At 39.3% G+C, this 16,774-nt stretch overlaps 1 protein-coding gene and 1 long non-coding RNA gene across 4 annotated transcripts in view; one reads left to right on the top strand and one right to left on the bottom strand.

Annotated features, from left to right (window-relative positions):
- The window catches only part of LOC106935535 (extensin-2-like), an 8,874-nt gene extending 7,728 nt beyond the window's left edge, over window positions 1–1,146 (top strand). For 2 of the 3 annotated variants that reach the window (XM_015016040.1, XM_015016039.1), the window contains exon 4: window positions 1–1,146. In XM_015016040.1, the coding sequence (XP_014871526.1) occupies window positions 1–505 (505 nt within the window). In that variant the 3' untranslated portion in view covers window positions 506–1,146. The other variant, XM_015016038.1, reaches the window with a different exon arrangement.
- A 6,601-nt stretch (window positions 1,147–7,747) lies between these two features.
- On the bottom strand, window positions 7,748–9,690 carry LOC106935536 (uncharacterized). The gene is made up of 2 exons (XR_001421912.1): window positions 9,205–9,690; window positions 7,748–8,952 (listed from the first exon to the last, which is right to left on the bottom strand). It is a non-coding gene; the product is annotated as an uncharacterized LOC106935536 (long non-coding RNA).
- Window positions 9,691–16,774: the final 7,084 nt, after the last annotated feature.

Here is a 16,774-nt window from a genome sequence, read left to right as displayed (position 1 = left end):
TGGCAGACGTCCCTACTACTACGCTACACCACCTCCATACTATGGCAGACGTCCCTACTACTACGCCACACCGACTCCATACTATGGCAGACGTCCCTACTACTACGCCACACCGACTCCATACTATGGCAGACGTCCATACTACTATGCCACACCAACTCCCTACTATGGCAGACGTCCATACTATGGCAGACGTCCCTACTACTACGCCACACCGACTCCATACTATGGCAGACGTCCATACTATGGCAGACATCCCTACTACTACGCTACACCAACTCCATACTATGGCAGACGTCCCTACGACTACGCCACACCGACTCCATACTATGGCAGACGTCCATACTATGGCAGACGTCCCTACGACTACGCCACACCGACTCCATACTATGGCAGACGCCCCTACCACGCCACACCACGTCCCTTCTATGCTACACTTCCATACTACAACACCACTAATGACGCCACATCACATTCCTATAACACCACATTGCAGCAAATCTAAGTGGTTCTTTTATTTCTTTCCCTTTAACTCCCTGTTTTACTCTTTCTGGGTCACCAAACTAAATAAGGAGGAAACATTGTGGTTTGGAAATGTCTTAAGGTAGAACTGTACAATGGTCACCCATAACATTTAGACCAATAAAATGTTGTTGTTGGATCTGTTATTCCATCTGTTAAAGCGTTGGGTCATCAACAGACCCAACGCTTTAGTTCTGACTTCCTTCAAACACAATTCAAATCATTCCAGATGCTTTTTTCATTTTATAACCAACCTTCTTCTTTGTTCCAGTTTCACAAAACAAAAAATAAAGACAAACTGGGTAATTATTATTAATCTCTTTTATAAGCAGCAACTGTTTATGTCTAATAAGCTCTTTCGTAAAAAAATTCAGAACAAACAAATTCCTTATCGCATTAAAGATTTTTTGATATTTGATGTTTGAGGCTTCTTATAACATCATTCTATGTTTTCATTCATTTCAATGACTTTCTACTTCTACCCATCTGACTAAATGGTTTGATTTGTCTTACTGGAATTTAGATGGATGTTTCTGTTTACATCCATCTAAAGTCCATGGTGGACTTTGCTTTTACAGCTCTGAAATATTACTGTAAATGAATAAAATTAGATTTTTAAATACTTATTTTAAAGTTGATGTATTTTGTTCTGTTCTCACTACTTTGAAGTGAGAGCTAACAAATGTAAATTACTTGTGTTTGGTGAACTGTATAAAGATGCATTCAGATATTAATAACAAAATTCTAGCCACAAATAGTTAGCACCTGTTAGCATAAAACAGTGGTGTCCATAGTCCATTATCAAGTTCTTCTTCAGCTATTAGCATTTTTACTGTGGTAACATAATTAGCAAACAGATACCGATGAATACAACAAACCCACCATCATGTATTTAAATACTCCATAACTTTTCTCTGAGGGAAGGAGCAGCTGGTTCGCCCAGCAGGTTAAACTTGTCTCAAAGCCACTAGCAGAGCTGCAGTGACTGAACTCTCAGTGAACTGCTGTGGTGGTGGCAGTTTGTGGTGGAACTTATCATTAAACATGCTAACAAGTTTACACATGTTGAGGAGGTCGTCGCTTGGTCCACTTACAAGAATGAAAGTGCAAAATTGTTGGTTCACTCATCCTCAAAATCTTTGAGAGAGAAGGGAAAGTGTATCTACCAAAACACATGGACACATTTGAAACATTAAATTAAATGTCTGAAACTCTTTCTCTCTGATAAAACCTCATAGTGCATATGCTTGGGCTGTTTTTTTCCACTAATGTAAAAAAAAAAAAAGAGCCTAATGTATTCTCAAATGTTTTGATGAGGTTTTCAAGCTAAAAATAATCTTACATCTCACAATAGAGAAGTTTTAACACTTGACAGATTGATGCACTCAGCTAATAAGACCTAAAATTGCATGTCAGCCTCCAGTTTGTGCAGAAGTCTCATTCAGGTCTCAGTTGTGCTGTAGAAATTTCTTGTCTCTTTCCTATTGGTACATCAGAGGATCTGTAGCTGACTTGATCTGCCTTTTTCATAAATGGCAAAATAAAATAAAAAACTTTTCAGGATTAGAAAACAGGTTCAAAGCGCACTTAAACACTTTTCAAGCTTTACATTTCTTCTATTTCATTGTATTTTGCAGGATTTAAACCTTCAAACTATTTGAGTACAAACAGGTTATTTGGCCTGTGGTATAAACTGTTTTATAAGGACTGATAGTCATTAAGAGTCAAATGTACAACATGAGCTTACCATGTTTTACTGTAGCTTTATTGTAGCTTTCCTTTTCTCTCTTTTTATCAACATATGATATATATATATATAAGGCTATGGTTTAAAGCTCCATAGTCAGCTTTAAACCAGTGGTGATAGGGAATTGAGGGAAATGATACTTTTGACCATTTATTTACTGATATACCTGCTGTTTTTATACTTCTGGAAGATGTGATTTCCTGTTAAGAAGTGTCCAGTCGCTTTTGCAGCTGTCTACAAAAATAAGTAACATCCTGTGTAAATGCAGCTGTCTTAGAGTCACCATATACGATATGCATTTTCCTGTACTTGCCTGTGCTGTTGAATTATCACCATGACGACACGCCTATGCTTAGAAGTGAATAAATACTGAAGGGCTGCAAGCCCCTGTTGGAGTTGGCCTGTTGGAGTTAGCTGGTCTGACACACCTGAGTCTGAAACGCTTCTCCACTTTTGCAAAAGACAAGCTTGTGTCCTTGTGATTCTTTCAGTTTATTTGAAGAGTAAACCTAACAAGTGGTGCTCATAACTAATATTATTTATGGCTTTTAAAGTATGTCAGATTAAGAGATTGTTTAAAACCGCTAAACACTAGCTTCCATTTAAGAGGCCATTTTGAGACAAGCAACAATCTCCAAATTTGCATCATGGTATCCCAAAGTATTGCATCATTTTATTGGTTCTATTCACATTTTGAACATTTGACTTGTATATTTTAACCGGTAGTAATTTAAGTTTTTATCTTTTACCTAGTAGCACTGGTGAGTATTATTAACACTGTGAATTTGTTTATTAAAGTACTTAACTGAAAGGTTTAATAATTTTGTTAATAAACATATATACTGGAGAGAAGTTGTTTATTCCATGTTATCTTTTTGTTTGAAAATACGTTCAGTGAAAATAAGGAACCATCTGCATGTTGAACTGTTTTTCATCTGCTGGATTCTTGAATTCAAATTCAAAAATAGTTTTTTGATCCCAAAAAGAAATTAAATACTTCATGTGTTCTGTGTTGGTGGTTCTGACTGAAGTTGGACCATCTGCTTCACCCAGAACCTCCTGTTGGGCCGTAGAGCTGCAGCACATCTTTGTTCCAGTCCTGGTCAACACCAAATGTCTTTACTTGACCAAAAACTGAAAGAGAGAGAGAAAGCTCTTATTATCAGCTGCTTATACTTATTTTATTTTATTGTGGATAATTAATGTGTCATGTGACAAACTTGGTTGATTTTAATCATATTTTATGAATGAAGCTTGTCAGGCATCAAAAATGTGAAATGGAGGAAATGGAAATTAATCCCAAATGTATTCAACCATAATTTCAAAGTGGTGGTTTTTATTCCTTTGTTCTGGGGCAGGTTGCTGAGTTTTGACCTAAAAAGGGCAAATTATGAGCAGCAGAAAGACCAGCAGGCTGTGGTTAAAAACTCGACGACGGCCTCTTAAAACAGAACAGGAAGGTTTGAAAGACTGATGTGAAGAACTTCTCTCTTTAGTTTCATCGTCTCCTCCGTCTGCAAACCCACTGATCTTTGTTCAACATGAAGGCAGAATCCATTGAGCTGACTGGGACTCGTAACCCCAATGTTTACGTCTCTACAGGTAAAACGTTATTTTATGTATTATTTTATGAATGGTTTTACTCCTATGACCTTGAATAGTGAAGCAAATTCCTTTTACTTTGGATGGATCCAAAGTAAAAGCCGTCGTAGCTGCTGTAGTACAGCAACAAATGTGTTTTTCATCTTTATTTGATAGATTTTAATTTTTTTTGTTAACGTTTTTCCTTTTTTTAAGAGGAAAAACTTTTACACTTCCTCAATGTGAAATATATCCTTTTGTATTTAACAGGATTTTCTTAAAATTCATATTGAAAGTAGATTGATGTTTGTTTCAGGTGATCTTCAGGAGGAGGATTATGTGGATGCACCTTGTGTTTTCAGTAGCTGTTTCAGGTTCATCACAACATTCTTACATGAGATGAGAGGAATTTTATTCATCAGCTTTGGCAATAACAGAATGACTGCCAAAGCTGACCGAGCAGACCTGAACCTGTAGAAATACGTGGAAGTGGGACATGCATCACTTGATGCAACATATGGTGGATATGACTGGCTCTGGAAGGAGCATGGATCGATACAATTGATCAAACTAGTTGTCAATCATCTTTAACAGGTGTGACATCCTTACGCCTGTTACACCTGTGGATCTGATAACGGCTGACCTGCTGCTGAACCAAACTGCACCGTCATGTTTGTTAACCTAGCTGAATAGGTGCCACAAATTTAAGCCACAACAATCACAAAAAAAAAACAAAAAACAAAACATCACAACATCCTGGAGGCACTGAGCTATGACCTTACTATGGTCTGTTTCTATTGTGGAATGCACTAACCAATTTGAGCAACACATGCACAACTATGGATACACTAAGGTTTATCACATGGAAACTGCATCAAATGGGCACCTGAGAGAAAAACACTGAAGATGATCTTAAATCGTCTGAGTTGTCTAATGTGTTTCTGTTAAAAAAACAAAAAACTATAGACAAAAGGAGTACACATTTAAAGACTGAAAAATGCTGAGTATCAGTCACAGATCCAGAAGGTAGATTTATAACAATAAAGCTATTCATACATAACCAAAAGTTATTTATTGTCAGTCAGGTGCGTCTCTTTCCAGATGTGGATTTGCAAGTGTTTGGGTTGGTTGGGGTGATGGTGGAGCTGGGCTGGGTGGTGGTTCTCCTGGGTTGACGTTGCAGTGATGTTGATGTTTATATGTTTGTGAGGGGGTAATGGGGTCCCACCTATCAGGGTTGCAGCCCTTCAATATTTATTCACTTCTAAGCATAGGCGTGTCATCATAGTGATAATTCAACAGCACAGGCAAGTACAGGAAAATGCATATCGTATATGGTGACTCTAAGACAGCTGCGTTTACACAGGATGTTACTTATTTTTGTAGACAGCTACAAAAGCGTCTGGACACTTCTTAACAGGAAATCACATCTTCCAGAAGTATAAAAACAGCAGGTATATCAGTAAATAAATGGTCAAAAGTATCAATATCCCCATCAATTATTTATCAGCCATCATGGCACATTGTGTGGTGGGCGGTGCCCAGACCAGTTTTGGGGGGTGCCTATTCCTGGTCTGGGCTGATGGGCTGTTCTCCTGCTGCAAGGGGCTTGGGCAATCTGCTTGTCTCCACCCCAGAATGAATTGGACCATCTCCTGAGTCAAGGGGTTGTTTACCTCTCTGGGATATTGTTACCTGGATCTGGAAGTGTAGCTAGCATGTTTGTGGGGAGTGCAAGTGTGTGTATGGCAACCAAGTCTTTGTGTTGGGTGTGTGGCAATGAAAGTGGGAACTTAATATTGTCTGTGTGGCTTTTTATCTGTTAGCCACACTACTAAATACTAATAGTTGGGTGCTGATGCAAAAGCTGGCCTGGTCTCTGCTTCCCCTCTTGCTGTTGCTACCATGGATCCTGCGAATTAGTACTTAAGTTATGTTGTTTAGTTTGTCATTACGTAAGGACACTCACTTCTACACTCATCTGAAACAGAATCAATACTGAAATGTATTTTGCATCAAGTGTAACCTAAATTTACCAAATATTTTTTGTGACATTTTAGATACAGGTATCGTTTCTGCTAAGTTAAAGGACCTCCAGGACGTTAATCGGCGCCTTAGAGAAAATGTCCAAGAACTGCAAGCAGATTTATGGCGACTGCAAAAACAAGAAACTTCTACAAAAGACTGGAGAAAACTCAGTTTTGAGTGGACTACAACAGCAATGCCCAAAGCAAAACATTACCACACCACACCCCAACCTGACCGTTGGGGACATTACTACCACACCACACCACATCCTTACCATTGGGGACATTACTACCACACCACAAACCAACCTGACCGTTGGGGACATTACTACCACACCACACCACATCCTTACCATTGGGGACATTACTACCACACCACACCCCAACCTGACCGTTGGGGACATTACTACCGCACCATGCCACATCCTTACTACGGCAGAAAAAGTACAGTAAAAATATTATACATTTAAGAATCTTGTTTTTAAACTAAAATATTTTCCTAATGAAATTGTTTTTTGTACAATCAGAAAGACAAACTAAACCTTGCCAGAGAGGTTGGCTCCACTTCCAGTTCAGCTGCTATAAGATCAGCAGCCAGAACGATTTGGATCAGAAAACCTGGGATGAAGCTAGAGATGACTGCAGATTAAGAGACGCAGATTTGGTTGTTGTTGGAACTCCTGAGGAGCAGGTTGGGCTGGAAACATGGTCAACACTTTACTCAGCCATCCTCAGCTACCACACTATCCACTATTTACCTATGATTGTCTGTTTTCATCAGGACTTCATCTATAAAATCAGTCTAGCTGCTGCAGGAGCCAGCTGCTACTGGATTGGCCTCAGGGCAGAAGGTGGTGGCTGGAAGTGGCTCAATGGGAATGAGCTAACAAATGGGTAAGAACCCAAATGTCATAAAAATGGAATCCATCCATAATCTAAGAGACCTGATCTTCTTTCAGCTACTGGCTGCAGCCACCTGCTGAGGGGCTTAGCTGTGCAACGTCTGTTAAGGAGGCCAGTGGATGGAAATCTGTGAGCTGTGATGACAAGAATGGTTGGATTTGTCAACAAAAGGCTCAGCCTGCATGAATTTGTAAAAACCTTCTGCTGTCTGAAAGGAACAGAATGTTTACAATGCTGAGATTTTGAAACAAAGAGTCCAGTTCAACTCTTAACTAGTTATAATGGTCTGTTTTCTTCCATTTATTTACCCCAGCGCTGTTTGCTAGCATATCTAAGCAGTTCTTCTTCTTTGCTACCAAGCCAATTAAGGTGGAAACGCTGGAAATGTCCTTTACCTGTTCAGGTATGACTGGAGGTCACCCATAACATTTGACCAACAACTGTGGCTTTGTCTTCATACACCATACAACATTCACCATCAGCTAGTGGGAGATAGTCAACGTTGCTTTAGGGGCCAGTTCTGATTGGTAGGTGGTCATGATGTCGTTGCTGATCTGTTTTAGTGCCATATGTGTGGAAGCCATTTCATTTCCCTGAACAACTTTAACGCTTTCTTTAAACTATTAAAGCCTTTGTGTAATGGCTACACTGGGCAGAGCAGCAGTGGCTAACTGCTGGAAGTTAGATGGATGTGTTTATTTATCTAACAGAGCCTTTTGCTTTTACAGCTCTGAAATATTTCTGTAAATTAATAAAATATGAATTTGGAAATTGTGGAAATAAAATTGTGTGTATTTTGTGCTGATCATAACTAAATTCATTCAGTAATATTTTGATGTAAGAACCAAAAATAATTTTATTTTTGAATGCATTTTTTAAACTCAACATATAAACAAAACACAGTAGCAAACAGCTAGCATGCTTAAAATGAAGCCACGTAAAGTGAGCTCCTGTTAGCACAAGCCAGTGGTTTCCATAGTAATCAAGTCTTTATTTTGCCATTAGCATTTTTACTGTGACTGAAGAATTAGCGAGCAGATGCTAATATACAAAACATAAATATACCATCATGTATTTAAATACTCAGCCATTTGAAAAGTTACACAGTCAAAAAATAAATAATTTTAAGTTCGTCATAATGGGAAGGAATGGGCATTTATTTTTTAAAATCATATTTTCATTGTTTTACCTTCAGATCTGTGCTTGACTCCATTTTCACTTGCCTTATATGGCAGAAAAACAGCAGCTAACTGTTGCTCATTATTTCTATGATCTGGATCCTGAGGCTCTGGAGTTTAAGCACTGCAGGCTCAGTGCAACAGTTTGACCAAAGTTAGAAAGAGACATGTTTTCATGTGAAGGAGTAAATGACGGACAAGCAATGTCACAGAAGCAGAAGGTCCAGAGAAAAGTTGTAGCACAAAAAGCAGAAGACCATGAATAAAACCACTCAGCAGACGGAGAGGAAGTTCATCTCTTTCAACATCATTTCTGTCTGCTGGTGGACGACGTTTCTATCATCACACAATCCTTCGGCCTCACTGAAGCTGATAAGTCCAGTTTTCTCGTGTCTGCACGTGTGATTTTGTGAATCACAGAAAATCCTCCATCAATTTAGCTCTATTCCTAAAAGTCAGTTTTATGTTGTAAAACCTTCCCACAGTGGAGAAAGTTGCTCTTAAATTTGAGACTTCCAGAGAAAAGCTGCTGACCTTCCTTCTGTGAGTGGAGCTGGAGTCAGTTGTGTTTGGCTGAAGGTTCATGTTGAGGTCCATGTCCTAGTCAAAGGGTTGCGGCTGCATTCCTGTTCGGAACTTTGACCCGGTTCTGCAGTCTGGACCCTCGGCCTGTGAATCCAAACACAGCAGGGTCACGACCTCGCCATGTTTGTTCGAGGTCGCGATAGGTGTCACAGCGGCCGAGCGGCGGCGGCCATGACTGGCTCCGGAATGACAACAAGTTCAGCCGCAGCGTTTCCGCCTAATTTGTTGGTGTTTTTCTTTCCCAAAGCCGGAGCTTAGCCGGCAGCGCAGGCCGTTTAACTCCATCAGTGTTCCGCTTTATTTTGGAGCCGCTGTTGTTCCCCTGGACCCAGACCGCGACCCGGTTCTGTTTGAACAGCCTGGTTTATCAAACTGTTGTGATTGCGTTTGATAATTCAGCAGCAAATCCCTGAAACAAAGAGCAGAGAGCTAGCCAAACACGGAAGTTCACAGGTTGGCAGGGAGTCATTCTGCGGCAGATTTGATGTTTTCTGAGGAGAAAAACTTTACCGGACTCGTTGGACATTTCCACCCGCTAAACTTCAGCTAACAAACATCAGAATGCTTTGGCTTTTTAAAGAATTTACATCACTTCAGGTTTAAATAAAGAAACCTGGTGCTAACCTGAGTAAATATTGCAGGAACCAAAGCAGAAAGTTACCTTGTGTGTTTTCAGCAGAGCTGCTCTGATTGGCCTTCCTGACTGCATGGAGCCGTTAGCACAGCTAGCTAACAGCTAGCTAACAGCCAGACGTTAGCCTGGGTAATGAGTCTTTCTGCATGTTAGCATGTTCTCCCTGTGCGTGTCCTGGTTCTCCCTGGATACTGCGGCTTCCTCCCACCGTCCAGATACATGACGAATAAAGGTGAAGAGGAAAAGAAGCTAATTTCACTCAAAAACGTTTTTTCTAGAAAGAAACATGGACGTTTCAAACATGGATTAATATAAAAATGTTTTTTTTTTCTTAGCAAATTTTCAACTTGTCAAACTCAGAAGTGTCCCTGTTTTATTCTAAATTTTTGGGCAAAAATTTACTCTTTTTTTTTTATCTCCTTTTGTTGTGAAATGGTCTCAGGTTTGGTCTCCAGCTGCAGTTCAGATCTTTCTAACTTTTTTCCTGCTGCCATCCTAACAGGAAGTCATGGTTGTTTTGAAGCAATCTGATTGGCTGACAGGTTTTAGTTTTATGCTACACTGCCCCCTGTGGGTTTGGCATGTTTAGATCAACGATCAGGGGATTTATGCGAGTTCATGTGAATGAAAACTTTTCTAAAACAGATCCTGTTTGTCTGATGTCATGTGGTATAGATATTGGCTTTTAGACAAACTCAGCTACTCCTCACAAAACTGGTTGCCATAACAACCAGTAACAGCATTTTGTGATCAGCTGCTTCTATTTTACATTCATCCCAAACCAAAGAAGCCTCCGTTTCTTAACACAGCAGCATGCAGGGAGGTTCATGTTGTTTTGTGCATTTATCATTCCTACAGTTTTACTTGATTCTTGTAAAATGTCTTTGAGTGTTTTGCCAAATTACATTTATTATTATTATTATTATTATCTCTCCAGGCATTGGTGGCTGTGATGTGTTGAGTTTTTCTCAAGTCTGTTTCTTGTGCCTTTCTGTTGAGAAATGTGTCTTTGATGAGATTTGAGCCTAAATTTGTCTCCAATCCGAAGTATTTTTGTATTTTTCTTGTAGATCTTTGTCACCTTAGAGGAGTTTGGAGGTTTTATTGGTAAACCAGAAGGACCGGATCAGCAGCGGTCCAGTCAAAGCCTGCCGGTGCAGAAAGTCTCAGAGCTGAAAACACGTCTGACCTGCTGGTGACCTCCTGCTTTAGGCGACTGCAGCTTGCATGACTGGTTCAGACGGCCATTTTTTACAGTGTATCCGTCTGTCCCTGCTGTAAAAGCAGAGAGGTCTGTCTGTGTGTCTCTGTGTGAGTGTTGTTGCTGAGTGCAGTGACCTGAGGTTACACTCTCCCTGTTCCCGTTAGCGTAAATATCCCTCTATTAGCAACAAGTGATCTGAAAGCTCCGATCTGTCAGAGCCGCTGGAAGCTTTTAGACAGACAACAGAGGAAAACCAGCGGCGTCCCTTTAACCCTTCCACCGGCCGCCCAGCGCTTCGGCTGCCGCGCAGGAACCTCCTGCTGCAGCCGGGACTATACCAGACAGGAAGTGGATCGTCTTTGTGAGGTTTGATACGTTCATCAGAGGCAGGAACCCCGACCCGAACCGGGTCAAAAAATATGACCAAGAGCATCTCAGTTTTCTAAACCAACTCCTGCAGGCCTGTTCTCTCTGTACATGCAGGAGAAATCAAAGAACAAGTTTTATGTCAAAACTTACAGAAACCTGAAGTCTAAACTTTTTACAACCACTAAATTTCGCGTTTTATTTTTTATGTGATACGATCAACAAAAAGTTGTGCATAATTTTGAAATGAAAACAAAATGTTCCATGTTTTTTTATATTTGTTTACAAAAAATCTTAAAAGTGTGGCATGCATCTGAATTCAGCCTCCTGAGTCAGAACTATTTCATTCTGCCATTTTGATTTTATTTTTAAACATGTATTACTGCATCATGAAATCATAATAAAACACATTTACATGAATGCAGGGTAATGTAGGAATGCTCTGCAGAATACTTTCAGTTTTCAGCAGATTCAGATTCATCTTCCTGCTTCTTTAAACAGAGCTTATCTCGGCTCTCCTTCTCTGACCCAACATGGCTTCCGTCTGCTCCCACTGTAAATATTTATGAACATGTGAGGTGCTCAGAGGTTCACAGTCGCATCTAAAAGGCTTTCTGCCCGAACGCTGTAATCAGTCAGGGGTTCAGGTGTCGGTCCTGCTTTGTGATCTGCAGCTTCAAAATTACACTAAAGGACAGCAGAGGAAAACAGTTCAGAAAGACGAGTGTTTCTTTCTTCTTCTGCTAAATCCTGCAATTCTTTAAATCTAACCTCAACAATGTCAGTTCCTATCAAACAAAAATAGAGCTAAAGTGGAAAAACCTGATGCAGGTGCATCAAGTATATCAGCACTGACCTCAGGGAAGCAAATCTAACTGTCCATCAACCTGGGAAGGGTTCAAAGGTCATCTCCAAACCATCTGAAGTCTGCAGAGAGGAAGATTATTCTGAAGAGGAAAACATGTCAGAGTCTCAGCAGATTCAGTCCAATGTCAGAGCAGGACGCTCAGAGAAATGACCAGAAACCTCAAGAGCTCCATGTCTGACTCTACAGGCAGGTTAAAGGTCAAAGGTCATGAAAAGGTTTGAAAAGACTCTTAGGAAGGGTAGAAGTAGGCCATAAGGCCTCCTTCCACCTGTCCAGCACGGTGGTGGAGGGATGATGATGTGGGCTGGTGTAGCTGCTCCAGAGGTTTTCTGTGACCGGGAGTTTCTTCTTCACCAGGATTATAAAGTTAAATGTTATTTTTCACTCAGTTCATCAGGAGAAGAATCTCAGCTGCAGGTTGATGTGGATCTGATGGTGAATCTCTTCTTCCTGTGGAGATTTAATTTAAAACTAACTGCTTGTCTTTCACCCGATGTGGTGAAAGTTTGATTCTTCTGTTTCTGAAGCAGCTCGTCTCGAGGTTCAGTTCGCAGATGATATTTTCTTATCCTCCATTTTCTCCTGCAGGTTAAAGTAGAGCTGGAGATAAATCAATTCTATTGATCACATTTTTGATTTTGTGGAGGATTTAATAATTTAAAGAGTGAAATTTTTCCCACCTATGCTTTTCTTGGGTTTTGTGGCTCAGAGTGACGTCGGTACTCCAGGGCGGCCATCTTGTTTGAGAAGCCTTGTTTCACAGCTTCTGTTTGAGTTCAGGATTTTTTTTCCCAATAATGAAGTCATAATGTTAAAATGTTACAGTCATTGAAATACTAGAATAATCATATGACAATAAAGTCTAAATGATATCAGAATAAAGTCTTAACGTTAAGAGAACAAAGTAATAATTTTATGAAAACTCCAACATGAAAATAACAAAACAGCTTTTTTTCTCATAAAACGACTTTTTTTCTTGTAATTTAAGACATTTTTCTGGTAAAAATGCCTCTTTGTTCTGTTAATATTATGACTTTATTCTCATATTTACTCTGTTGTACAACTCAAATAAAAGTCACTTTTTAAAGATATTTTTTGACATTTGTAATTTATTTTCTTAGAAAAGAAAACAAAAAAATAATGCTTAAAACTGGAAATTTTATCTGGTGTGAAATATTTTCTTTATTTTATTTTAAAGGCATATTTTAAAGGCAGCTATTAAGGCTGAATTTTTCCTTGCAATCAATAAAATTAGCACAACTGATACAATGTGATAGAAACAGAGTGAATTTAATAAGATCGTAGAATACAGAACAGGAAATAAGAAAATGTCCTCACAGAACAGAACTAAACCCAGAGGATCCTAACATCTAAACTACAGACTGAACGCTCTGGTTCTCTGCTTGAATCAGCTTTTAGTTCAGAAATAAGGAGCTTCAGATCCCAGTTCCTCTCAATAGAGCCATTGTTCTCTGATCTGTGAAAACTGAACATGTTTATCCTTAAATCCACTCGCTGACGTTTCAGGGAATCATGGGAGATAAACTGAGGTTTCTGGATGGAGGAGGGCGGATTTACTGATGAGCATCATCAGGATTCAAGAGGATCAGCTGAACAAAGAGGGAAAACCTGAAATCCCAAAGCTCCCAGTCCGGAGCAGACCAACACAGCTGGTAAAAACCACTGAACCCTGAAGGAAGGACGTAAGGAAGCAGAAACGCTCTGAGGATCGTTCCTGCTGCAGCTTCAGCCGCTGGTCGGTCACTTTAAACACCAACCTGCCTCAACTTTGTCTTTTGTTCAACAAGATCCTTCAAAATAAAACCCTGTAATTAACTCGACTTTACCTTCACCCTGAGATTTACAAAACAGAGGATGTAAAGTGCGATTCCTCTGAGTTCTCACCGGCAGACGTTTGTTTTTCACACAGGACTGCAGCAGCGGGTTGGAGGCTGAAATCCCGAGTTGTTTTGGGAGAAAGTTTCTAAATCCAGATACAAACCGAGCCGATCGGAGAGGACCACCGTGTTTAGAAAGCTGACGGAGACGAGCTCAGCTACTGGCTGCAGCAATCTGACTCTGACAACAATCTGATTACATTCAGACAAAAACAATTAATAAATGATACTTTTGCTTCCTCTTCTGCTCCTGTAGTTCAGGTTAAACTACTTCATGGTGAAAGTTCGGAGGATTTCTCTCCACCTGATATTAATTTCTGCCCATCAATCAGGGACGTTTTATAAACCCTGACATCCATCAATCTGCAGAATAAACGATTATTTACTAGAGGAAAACGTCTCAGACAGAAGCGAATGTTCCCAATAGTGACCAATGAAGATATTCAGACTAAGGTCTGAGGAGCTCCACCTGCAGGCCTCAGTCAGCTGACTAAAGGTTACAGGTCAGGAAAAGGTTTTAAAAAGTGTTTAGTTTGAGATCGTGAAGGGAAACAGAGACCAAAGTCAGTGGAAACATGTCACTCCAGTTATCAGGCATGGTGGTGGTGGGTGGTGATGTGGGCTTGTTGTCCAGCTACAGGAACTGGAAACATTTCAGTCATTTAAATCTCGTTTCCCAACAGACTAACTGGGCCAGCAGGATTTAACCCAAACGCAGCGCGAGGCGTTGAGGTGACAGAAAAAACGATTTCAGCAAAAAACTGGATTTGAGCATCAAGACTTTGTGTGACCGTAAAGCCTTAGTGGAGTTTCCTGCTGTTTCTGTTTCACCAACAGCTGATCACCATAGATAGTGTCTTTAAACCAATCAAATGAAATAGTTTTTAAAATCAGATGGAAATAAATGTTTGGTTCTGGTTGGAACTGAAGCCAGAATGTTAGGAATGAGCATTTTAACCACTGGTTGAGTCACTGGGGAAACCATTAAACCCAGTTGACCTGTGAGTCACGGCGTCATGTTAAATCCTGCGATCCATTTCACAAAGCAGTGGAGTTTAGACAGACTGAACCAGGTTTACTGCGGCCTCTTTTCAGCCGCTCCCTCCAAACCGCAGTGCGTTGTTTACCACCAGACACACTTCTCCATCACCTCGCAGCCATTTGCCTGGTTTCACAAATGCATTAGTGCATGCATCAACAAGAGCTGCAACTTACAGCTGTTTGCAGACAAGAAGCCGTCCTCCACAGACTCACCGTGCAGCTCCCGCCCAGCAGCTCAACCAAAACAGTGATTAAGGTTTCAACTCTTCACCTCAACGTCAGAGCTGCCGGCGGATCCGCCACCAGGTGTAATTACAGGTGAGGAGACGGGCGGCGGTCCAGCTCAATCTACCTGCTTACGTCAAAGATGACTTTACCTTCCCCTCGAAGCGAGGTGTGCTCCGACACACGGCAGTGTTCAAACAGCAAACATAAAACCAAAGAACAGTAGCAGATTAGAGGCTGTAAGCAGCAGCAGAGGAAACAAAGTTCAGGCGAGTCAGAGATGAACCGTTCACCGTTTCACTCCATTTCCTGTTCATTTCATTCCTCCTGAAGCAAAGAGCAGCTCAAATGGAGATGCTGTTTTACTCTGAATTCTTACTAAAAAAATGCATCAATATTGTTTTTCTTATTGTCTTTCACGCCAGAAATAAATAAAAGCTGCTAAAACAAGCACAAAATAGCACAACACTATGAGAAAGTTCAATGGGAAGTTCAACTTTAAATTTGCTCCTACAATTTGGAATAATTTCCAAAACCAGTAACAGTAACTAGTGATTTTTTAATGTAAAGTAGAATTATATGAATATAAACAGTTTACATGCTAACAAGAAAGAAAACTAAACTTTGGTAAAAGTTTTTACAATCAAACTGGTTACCATGGTAACTTTGATAACAAAACAACGCAAAAATAGCAAATAAACAATTCTTATGAACTTAAATAAAAATAAAATATTTGATGATGAGTTACAACTGAGGCACATTTAAGATGTTTCTAAACCAAAACCTCACGAAACATTTTGAAAACAAGTTTCAAAGTCATTACAGTTCAACAGATTTATATAAATACATTGTTGTATTTAAAATTGTTATATTTTATGATTATCTATTTCCAAACGGGAAGGAAAACGATCTGACGACAATCAATAAAACTCTGTAGAAAGGCAGAAGGAACGTGGCGCCACCTTGTGGATGAATCTATCATCACGGCTTGCAAAAGCAACAATTTTATAATAATAATTCTGCTGCTTAAGTTCAGTTTTCACTTTATTTGGAGTTAAAAGAAATTTATCAGAATTTGGCTGAAGAAGAGCAAAAAATAAAATTCACCAACTTGACTCATTTTTAACTTTATTATTAATTTATGAAATGTAGAAATCTTTGTCTCTTTTCAGATTCCTCAAAAATAAAACTAATTTGGAGAAATTTATTGAATCAATTCTTCTGTGATTTAATATTTTCACTCAATAACTTATTATTCAAATAATAAACAACTGATTTATGAAAAATGATTCTGTCCCTAGAGATTAAACACATTAACTATGCAGAATAAAATTAATTTGTAAACAGAAGCAAAACCTCTTAACTTTCCTGGAATTAACTGAATTCAGCCAGCAGAGGGCGCTGTAGAGTCAAGAGTCACCTGCTTCTTGTTACTAATCTATGTATTAAATATAAAAATCAATAATCAGTGTATTTAATACACTGATTATTGATGAGGATCAGTTTAGTTAATCTGTTATTTCTGCACAGACGGTTTTACTGATAATCAGGGAGGTTGAGTTAAAAATCTTCACTTCCAGCTCCTCCTGCATGAGCAGCGAATCCAGAGACCAAACAAAAATAACGAGATTAAGGATTAATCTGAGAAAAAAAACCCCCCAAAGCATTTAATTTTCCAGTTGATCAAAAACCGAAAAGAGAAAAAACTGGAAAATGATTTTTCACGAGCTGCCTTTGATCATCTGTGGTTTGTTGAGAATTTAAACCAGATTCCAGAAACAAAGACTGATCATAACAACATAGAAATATGAATAATTAGAAAATAAAATAAATTCTGATCCGTTGCAAGAATGAGGAATAAAATAAAGAAATAAATGAAATACATTTAAATAATAAAATCAGGACGAAGAAAATAAAAATTAAGATAAAATCAGACAAATGTATTAAAACGGTGACAGAATAAAGAAAAATTGAATAAAATTTTATTTAAATCAA

The sequence above is a fragment of the Poecilia latipinna genome, unplaced genomic scaffold (assembly GCF_001443285.1).
Source record: "Poecilia latipinna isolate Pla-1442-1.1 unplaced genomic scaffold, P_latipinna-1.0 Scaffold1976, whole genome shotgun sequence".
NCBI lineage: Eukaryota > Metazoa > Chordata > Actinopteri > Cyprinodontiformes > Poeciliidae > Poecilia > Poecilia latipinna.
This window is presented reverse-complemented; position numbering and strand designations above follow the sequence as displayed.